Raw genomic sequence first — 9,755 nt, forward strand, 5'->3', positions numbered from 1 at the left:
CGAATGACTAAAGAAAAGTTATTAGCAAGATGGTAGAAAACTGTAAATTTCTTGTCTATTCCACCAACTGCTACTTATACCAATGACGGAAATAAGCAGTTACAATAGCTTAATATATATGGGAGAGCGTTGCTATAGAGAGTGACAATACTGTATTGCAATATGTAGCACTTCAAAGTCAATACCAAATCAAAACTAGTTAGGACATGTAATTGAAACGGTTTAATGACAAAACATGGTTATGGTTACACTTAAAATAGTTACAAAATAGATGTATGAGATGATGATAAGAGAGAGAGAGGGGAGGTAAAGAGAGAGAGCCCCAAGAAAGGGACCCAGAGAATAAGAGAGCTAGAACAACAGTTACAATCTTGTTTTATCCTTTCCCTGACCATGTGACTAAAACCCAAATGTGAGATATTCAAACTGACCAATCAGATAATTCCAACTTTTCCCATTGTACGACAATTCATCAACCCCCCAAAGTACACACATCTTGGCTTACAGGCCTTGAATCGCTATCAGCCCCTCTATCTTTAGGAACTCCAAATGGTCCTTGTGGTAGAAAGAGGGGGTGGAAAACGGTAAAGCAAATGTCTTGGTTCATTTCAAATATTTTGGATTATTTTCAATCCTACAGTTCCCTGCTGGTGGAATGATCTGCCTAACTCAACCCGAGCTGCTGCGTCCGTGGCCATTTTCAAGAAACGGCTGAAGATGCATCTTTTTCAGCAACACTTGATCCATTAATACTAACACTTTATCTTTTATTCTAGATCTATTATTAGATTAGATTAACTGGGAAGGGTCATAGCACTTGCATATTGTTGTCCTATTGTTAGTTTAACTGCTTCTATTGTTCTTATTTGGAAGTCGCTTTGGATAAAAGCATCTGCTAAATGAATAAATGCAAATGTAATGTAAATATGAAACATGGAAAAATTGTAGCAGAGGTTGAAATGCTGTGAATTACCTTTCACAATTTAACCAGAGACCTGAACCAGTATTACGCTTTTAAATATATTAAAATCAAAGTAATAATAATAATAAATCATTGGCTTTAAAACTTTAAAACAAAGAACAACCCATTGCCAAAACCATAAACCAGCAGACAAAAGACAAAAAAGACAAAAGGAGCAGATGTTTAAAACAGACATAGAAATCCCTTTATTTAGGGAATGCCTTCCAACAATACAAAACACAATAATCCAGAGGCTTAAAGTAATACCATTCCATGAAGATACCAACAGAACAATGTCCCTCTGCTCTGTGTGGTCAATCTGGAAAATCATGACGCGTTAAAATGGCTTTATTTTAAGTAAAAAAAAAAAGAAAAGAAAAAAAAACAAAAGAGAGAGAGGGAGAGAGACAGAAACTAGGACGAGAAAAAAAAAAATACAACCCACAGACTACTCAAACTATGAAAGGATGAAAAAGAGATACCATAAAATAACTGTGCCACAGGTAGATAAAACATGTTAGGCGACAGCAAAATAACCTTGCAGTTCTGCTTTTTGTAACCATTTGCTGACTGTAGGAAGCAAGCATTACATTTTATTCAACATTTGTCCAAGTTACTTCCACTTTAGAATGATAAATCAGCTTTTGTAATGGCCAAGAAGCTCTAAAGTACTGAAGTGGGCTTGTCCCATGTGGGTCAGCGTGTCTGATCAAGTAAACGAGTGGAAAGCCAATTAAGATTCTGCTGTCCTTACAAAAAATTTCATTGTTGAATATTATGGTTGGGAGGGGGAGGGGGAGGGGGAGGGGGATGGGGGGGGAGCAAAAATGTTCACTGTTCTCACTCACTGTACTGGCAGGTCATAGGATTAAATGACAAATCCTAGAGGACATATGACTCTACACAGAGTGAAGTGAGACTTGTAGATTAAGGGGGTGAGTTTATTGGGTCTGGGTGGGCTGCCGCTCCTCAGGGGTATTGTCTGAGGCCTGGGGTTCCGCTGGGGGTCCGGAGCTGCTCTCAGACGGAGCGGTGCTGTCGCTGGTGCCCTCATCTGTAGCACCCTCTGCAGGCTCAGGCTGGGCTGGTTTCTCTCCCTCTGCAGCTGGGGTGCCTTGCTCGGCCTCCTGAGACACTTCAGAAGCTTCAGCCAGAGTCTCTGCAGGACGGACACCACAAAGGTCAGTCAAACATCTTTTATTCTACTATTTTTGTTCAATATTCAAAGTAAGAGAAAATAATGGTGCAGGTCTGACCCGTCTCCATTGGGGTGGGCTTGTCTTCTCCATCCTTGGTCTCGCTGGTGGAGGTTTGTTCTGTGTTGACATTGGCCTGGACCCCAGCTGGCTGTTGCTCTTCTTGAGCAGCTCTCTCCACCTGCTCTGCTGCTTCCCGCTCTCTCTCCTCCGCCCTCCGGCGAGCAGCCTCCTCTGCAGCCGCCATTTCAGCTGCCAGCTTCTCCATGTCCACCTCCACTTTCAGACTACACAGCTAAAAAAAGCAAACAAACCACACATCAATCACTGACAGTGCATCTGGCATTTGATCTCAGGCTAAACAGAAGGGCTATTAGTTCACCGATCAAACTGAATTTCACACCCGTTTGAGCTCGTTATTGAAGGAGTCTGTGCTCTCCAGGAACCTCCTCTTCTTATCCTGATGTCGGTCCTCGATTTGAAGCAGCTCTGCTTCAAGCTTCCTCTGTTCAAAAACAAACAAAATAAAACCAGGAACAATGATGTAACCAGGTGCTTAACAGTCTTGCATTTTATGACTTGTGTCTTTAACGTGCCCAACCTACCTGGTGCACCATGAGCGACTGGACTTGACGTTTGAGCACCTGCATGCGAGCGGTGGTCACCACTGAGCGAACATCAGGCACCACAACCTCACTCAGGATGTCGCTGATGAGCCGGTGGTTCCTCTGGAAACGAGCTGCCGCTGTATGCTTCATGGAGAAACCGTCGTCATAGTCTAAGAGAAATTTCATATTTGGAATCAATCAATACAGAATATGGAGTGCTTTTTTTCCTCAATGCACAAGTTTCAGAACTTCCTTTTAAACTTTAGGCCCATTTGGATGATACTTATTTCTCAGCAGGACACCTGTAAAAAAAAATCTGAATGGCTCTACCATTATAAAACTCTTGGACTTTGGATGCCAATTAATCCACTAAGAATAAGTCCAGGAAGTTTACTTCCTATAGTCATATTACATGTTTGTATCTCAAACTAATTTATCATATTTAAGCCCCTGTCTTTTCTTTTTTTTTTTAAATTACATGCATTGCTGCCATTGTGATGGCCCATTATAACTGGAGTCTAAAAACAGTAGGTAATTCATAATTCAGTCAGGAATGTCAAAGTGTAGGAGGAAAATTCGACACGTACGGGAGAGAAAAAGCACTAACATTTTTTAAAAATGAGACGAACTAAGTCAGAGATATTTCTATATATTTGTTTTACTAAATAGTATCAGAGGTGCGGTCACTTTTACTGTTGTCGGCAAATTTTTGTGGGCCAAATCCAGTCCATTTCAAAAGGAATCCATGCAATCATGTGAAAGATTTCCATAAGCAGATTTTGCAACCGGTTCAAGTTGGTCGTGTTGTTGTATGTTTGTATTCTGTTCATTGTATTCTATTTAATAAATTGTATTGTATTATGTTTGTGGCTTCCAAATGTGACATTAAGACGTCACTCTCACCATCAGGATCCTCAGCGGGCTGGATGCTCATATAGGGTTCGCCTTTGTCTAGGCGTGACTGTCTCTGCCGGCTCTCTTCTTCTAGAGCAGCTTCAGCACGGTTCTTAGCGTTGACGTATGCCAGGTAGGCTGGAGAGTTGTGGTAGGCTTTCAAAGAGTCATTATACTCGATCTGCAGGGGGAAAAAAACTGCTTAGTGCCTGTAACGATTTCCCAGGAATCGCTTTCAAATCAATCTCAAGAGAGGACAAAAGGCAAGAAACAAACCTTCTCAGCCTCGTATTCATTTAAATAGTCTTGTTTTTCCTCGTCAGTGAGGTCTCTCCACATGCCACCGATGATCTTCCCAATCTCCCATAGCTTCAGGTCAGGATTAGAGGCTTTAACTTGGTCCCAAACCTATGAAAGACATGTGTCAGTTCAGAGTCGACAGAACAGTAAGGGTTCCTGGCCGGAGAGGGTTGCATTTTTCCAAAAGGATAGAGAGAAAGAGCACCAATGTTTGTCTACCTTTCTTCCAAAATTAAAGGATGAATGCAGAGCAGGAGAGAAAAGTAAGAGTAATTGATCTGAACATTATATATCCATCTATTATCGATATATATATATATCGATCTGTTATGTATATATACATTATCGATTCAAACTAACTGCTTTATTTTCATCTTTTTAAAACACTTTGCTCAAAACAGAAAGGAAATGGAGCAAAGTTTATAGCCTCAAATGAGTAGATTGGAAAAGATATCAGCTTCCCAGCCTTGTTAAACAGAAGAAAGCAATGAAGCGATGTTGGGGGTCTACCATATGAAGGGGCGGAGTCAGGCCACTGACCACCCCTCAGCCTTTGAGATGATCGCAGAAGCGCTCTCCTCAATTTACAAGCAGTAAAAGCAGACACCGTGGGTGTCTTACCTTCCTGCTTACCTTCCGGCTATACCGCATGTAGGGCATCAGCGGCTTGTCGGGCGGTTTGGGCGGCTTAGGAACGGTGATCCCTGAGGAGTTCTGCGGGAAAGGGAAAGAGGACCACGCGGGGCGTTAGAGATCATAAAGTGCACACATGGTCATCACAGAAAACACAGAACTTTCATAATGGAGCACTATGGAGAGAGGGACAGGAGGCAAACAGAAACAATGACAGCGTGAAGCGCTTCGCAAAGGGGGCGGGAGACGTACCTGAACGACAAACCAAATACAGCATGTTAACATTACGCCGACAAGGCCATGCATTACGCCCTTTTGGACACAAAGCAACTGTCTTTTACAGCCGAAAATGATTCTGCAGAGGTTTGTATGAAACAAGCCAACAGCTAAAATGCCTCAAGCTTGCTCAGAAGTCGTGCCAAGTTGCAGAGTTTGGCACGGGCATCTAAAGCCATGCGAGCGGACAGCCGTTGGCTCTCGTGCATGATGAAGTGATAGGATGGCTGACGGGAGTGAGGGGGAACAGTTCTGAGAAGCAATCACTATGAAGCTACAAGTCATTCTGTGTCAATCACACCCATCAAGACATTACTGAGAGTGACTGCTTGACAGAAGCATGAGGATTATGGAAGCTACTAGTTGAGAACTACCCAAGACTCGACTCTACTACCCGACAGACACCTTCAACTCTATGAAATGAGTCTGTACAGTGTAAGAGCAAAGCATTTCACTCTATTTCATATTCAGGCCATGTAAGTTAGCTTTAGCGTCCTCTCGTCTGGGCTTTTAGTCCCTCGGCTGTCGCTAGGGCCCTAGTTGGCACCGGTCGAACCATTACCCTGTTGTTCCCGCTGGGGTTCCCTCCCAGCCTGTAGTTGTTGTAGGCCAGATGGCTGTATGGGTTGTACCCCACAAACCCAGGGGTGGTGGGCATTTGCTGATGGAGACAAATGAGACAAAACACGAATGAGAAATGACACAAACAAGGGAGGAAGGGACAAAAAAAATGAAAAGGAGAACCTGCTTTTGTTTTCTGTCATGATTTGCATAAAACATGCAAAAAGCAGCAATCTTTGATAGCAGCACAATCCTAGCATTACTCTACATCCACTTGTAGCAAAGCCACAGGCACTATGGGTGGTGGTGGTGGGGGGACGCAATGACGTTCTAAAAGGCTTTGTTAATTTTAGGGATCGTGATCGGGAGTATTTGAGCCAAATCTCATGGTGGCGTACGACCTGAATAATGCGTCTCTTACATTACAGGAATAACAGTTCTGGGACACTAAGAGTAATTACCAGGGATTTGGATCAAATGTTTCAACCACACATGATCCGATGCATGTGGAGAAACGCATCAAAACTAAATTACTGTGAATGGTTCTCAGAATCTATCTTAATGTACAATGATTAAATGATATGTGAAAGCCTCAAAGCACAAGGAGGCTTACACACTTTATGCTCTAAACATAGTATTTAATGAATAACCATGAAGGCTTAACTTTTTATGGGTCTACACAATATATCAAAATAAAATATATAATGTGATATGACTTAGTGCGATTATTAAATTGTGAAGGCTGTGATTTAATTACATACCGTATTTTCCGGACTATAAGTCGCACTTTTTTTCATAGTTTGGCTGGTCCTGCGACTTATAGTCAGGTGCGACTTATATATCAAAATTAATTCAGACTGAGATGAACCAAGAGAAAACATTACCGTCCACAGCCGCGAGGGGGCGCTCTAGTTGGCGGAGTTGTTCAGAAGCGACACGGATGATGAAGAAAATGATGAGGAATGAGATCGCGGGAGCTTGGTGAACTTGTTTACTGGTAACTTGCTTGTTGGACTCGCTGGCTTATGTTAATTTAGCTTATTCAGCCTCCCAGATATTTGTTCTTTATGCTATTGTGTAGCTGAATAGCGTGTGCGGTGCATATGCTGTGCAGGAGCAGCACGCGCTAAAGTGCTTTCACATAAGCTGCGTTTGCAGTGCGTAACTGACCCGCGGCTGTAACCCCAAACACATTGTATTTCAAATCCAGAAGTTATCAGCAAATTTTATTTAAAAAAAAAGAAAAAGTTTTTTGTCAGCATTGCGATTCTCTTTATACGTATACTCTTTAATAGACGTATTCACGTTTAAACACAATTTAAACAAACTATTATTCAATGCATTACTTCTATATAATTATATATTAAGTTGCTCAAGCAAGTGGTAAAATATTTAACCATGCACTTATATTAAAATCGCATACATTTTAAATTAAAACTTAAAATTGACAAAAACAGCAGACTCATACCCTTTCTTTTGCATAATTTAAATCTTTATACAATAAATCTTGCATGTCACAAATAACTTGTTTTTCCACCTCCACGAATGAGACGAGTGTTGTTCATTATGTCGCCTTGTTGAAGTAAATTGTAGTTTTCCTTGATTTACCAACGCTTTAAGTAAAAAGATGACTGTGAAAAATAGTAGGCTAGTATTTAATTAAATGCATTTATGATGAAATTACTACGTTTTCATGTCAATCTGGTCAATCTGTATTCATTTTGACCACAAACCGTGTGCTGTCACTTTAATTCAGCGCGTGCAGCACAGCAAAAATAGACTCGGTGCGGAAACGATCTCTGCACTGCTGTATACGCACCGCTCCTGGAACGGATCGACGGACTGCAACCGCGTGCATTGTGAAAGCTCTGACCTGTTAACAAGGGTACGGAAAAATATACGCACTACAAACGGAGTATGAGTGAAACGGGCGTTAATGTGTTACGTTAACATACTGGACATTCAGCCTGTTGTTCTGTGTGCTACTGTGTAGTTGAATAACTTGCCTTTCCTGATTAAATGTCTGTTCTTGGTCTTGGATTTTGTGAAATAAATTTCTAAATAAATGCGACTTATAGTCCAGTGCGACTTATATATGTTTTTTTTCACTTCATGAGGCATTTTTTGACTGATGCGACTTATACTCCGGAGCGACTTATAGTCCGAAAAATACGGTATGTGGTTTCAGGTCAGAGCGCAGCACTGTTTGTTTAAACGTGCAGCTGATGATACAGTGACAGTAAATTGACTAAGATGCTCCGAGAGACCGAATCATGAGCTGCACATGTGTAAATGAACAGTGCCACGCTCCACTCTGAAACCCCCCAGCGCATATTTACTTGCCAGCAACCCACCAAAATAAAAGCTTGACTGTTTAAACTTAATTTTTTTTTAATTAAGATAAACAGTAGTATTGTAATTTTATAGTTGCACTATATAATTATTTTACATTGACAATATTTTCACAATACACATTTTGTTTAACATTTTTTATTGAATCACACCAATAATAATAATGATTATTAATATTTTTGTCAAAAAAAATCAAAAATCAATCCAACAATTCTAGAATTATGAATTATTTCTATTTAAGTCACTTAGCAGAAATTTCTGTTTTTTTTTTTCATATAGCAATTAATAAATAGCATTTTTTTCCAAAACCGTGCAGCCATAATTCATTAAATAATACTTTTGGAGTCTGAAGTACATGGCATCCTCAGCAACTTACGGATTAATAGAGCTGTGTTAAGCTGTACACAAAAATAATAAAAGCCACCCCGTGTGATACTGTGACCTTCCCACAATCCTCTCCTCTCATCTCTAACGAACCTAAGGTATAGGTTTGGGTGATGGAGGGGAGGGGAGGGGCCATATGGATGATTGGCATGTCCTGGATACTTACTGTTGTGGGGGCTGGGGTGGGGGCAGGGGTATAGGGTGGCCGCTCTGTGAGAGGAAGAGAAGGGAGGAAAATGTAATCGACTTTATTGAAGTTAATTGAAAATCTTTCACCAGCGGTAAAGCTTACTTATTCGTCACATCCGCATCGGTTCAATGTGCACAAATTAATTCACACCACAAATGTCAGTCAATTACATCTACAAGATGCACACCCATATTTACACTTTATTTATAGAAAGTAGTCATATTAAACAAAGAAATGGTAAAGCATCTTTAATAAAGTCATTTCTGAAGATCTGATAAAGATGGGTGGGCTTTAAGGGGGTCAAACCAATCAATTGAAATGTGCTCTTACTTGACATCTTGTTTGTAGGATTGAGGATATCAGGCTATCCCCATCATTTGGTTCTGAAATAGGGCAAACACTTATTAGACGAATAGGCATGCTTTCCATGTGTGCAAAAACATGATCAACTCGCTCGAGCTGCAAAGATCTACACATCAACCTGCTTTTTGATCAAATATGTTTTGTTTAAAACAACTATACACCCACCTGTTTAGCTTTAATGTGAAATTCGAAGACATTGTTTGATTAAACATCCCACAGTGTGAGTGTGTGTGTGTTTGGTATAAAGAGGTGGATGTAATAGGAATTAAATGAGATGTTGTGTGTATGGATCTCAGGCCTGTATTGGGTGAGGATAACGGCGAGAGGGCTTGCAGCAGCCTAAAAGGTTTATTTATTGATTAACATAATACCATGACAACTACAATGGGAGAAAACAAAGGTTATTAACACGAAAAACAACGTAAAGGTGTTGTACTTGACGAGCTATAAGCATCCCGACTACATGCATGCTTGGACGGTGGAGATGCTAACGTGCAAAACATCAATGAATGAAAGCGGCTAACACTAGCTGAATAACATAACAGTGAAATATCATATGAAAAACAAATTCATATTCGCATTTCAGGCAGAAAATGTGTTTTACGTTATTTGGGTTGTGTTTAGCGTTTCTTACTTTTCATATTATTATTATTATTTTTAAACACAACCTGGTGTTATAGAAACAGCATTAGCTAGCGGGCTAAGTTACAGCTTAAGTCCGCCAAACGTTGAAGATATGAAAATCATGATACATATAAACAAAAAAAAAACTTCATTTTTAAATAGGCATGTTTGTTATATTACAACACGGATAATAATCTGTTTGCTGAAACCAGTAATATACAATAAAACGCACATTAACGAACACTCACCCCAGCTTCTTTGTTCCCTCAATGGTGCTCCGCCAGGATGTGACACATTTTGAGCTGTATCTGACCGGATTTTCCGGCACATTTCTGCCCTCTAGTGGTCACGATCTAATACTGTACTGAGTCTGACCTGACGCCAGGAGGAGAGAGAGAGCGATGGACGTAAAA

The 9,755-nt window shown here is 40.5% G+C and overlaps 1 protein-coding gene across 5 annotated transcripts; it reads right to left on the reverse strand.

The window, feature by feature from the left end:
* Positions 1-1,337: 1,337 nt before the first annotated feature.
* smarce1 (SWI/SNF related BAF chromatin remodeling complex subunit E1) lies at positions 1,338-9,650 on the reverse strand. 5 transcript variants are annotated; one of them, XM_079874964.1, is made up of 11 exons: positions 9,591-9,650; positions 8,686-8,738; positions 8,332-8,375; positions 5,431-5,529; positions 4,581-4,673; positions 3,936-4,067; positions 3,669-3,840; positions 2,763-2,935; positions 2,561-2,662; positions 2,218-2,452; positions 1,338-2,120 (listed from the first exon to the last, which is right to left on the reverse strand). In XM_079874964.1, exons 2-11 carry the CDS (start codon positions 8,690-8,692, stop codon positions 1,903-1,905), a joined length of 1,275 nt encoding a protein of 424 aa, XP_079731090.1. In that variant the 5' UTR covers positions 8,693-8,738; positions 9,591-9,650; the 3' UTR covers positions 1,338-1,902. The 5 variants fall into 5 exon arrangements, with proteins under 5 accessions (XP_079731090.1, XP_079731093.1, XP_079731094.1 ...); XM_079874967.1 differs by having other exon boundaries at positions 4,593-4,673; positions 9,591-9,649; XM_079874968.1 differs by having other exon boundaries at positions 4,593-4,673; positions 9,575-9,646.
* Between the last annotated feature and the right edge of the window lie 105 nt (positions 9,651-9,755).

This window comes from Squalius cephalus, assembly GCF_949319135.1.
Source record: "Squalius cephalus genome assembly, chromosome: 1".
Taxonomy (NCBI): Eukaryota; Metazoa; Chordata; class Actinopteri; order Cypriniformes; family Leuciscidae; genus Squalius; species Squalius cephalus.

Bases quoted from the DNA above. Each gene is read 5' to 3' on its own strand.
- smarce1 (XM_079874964.1), bottom strand. The intron at 5,530-8,331 runs GTAAGTATCCAG...TGTCTCCATCAG, and splicing joins CCACCCCAGCCCCCACAACA to CAAATGCCCACCACCCCTGG. The intron at 4,068-4,580 runs GTAAGACACCCA...TGTCTTTCATAG, and splicing joins GCCGGAAGGTAAGCAGGAAG to GTTTGGGACCAAGTTAAAGC.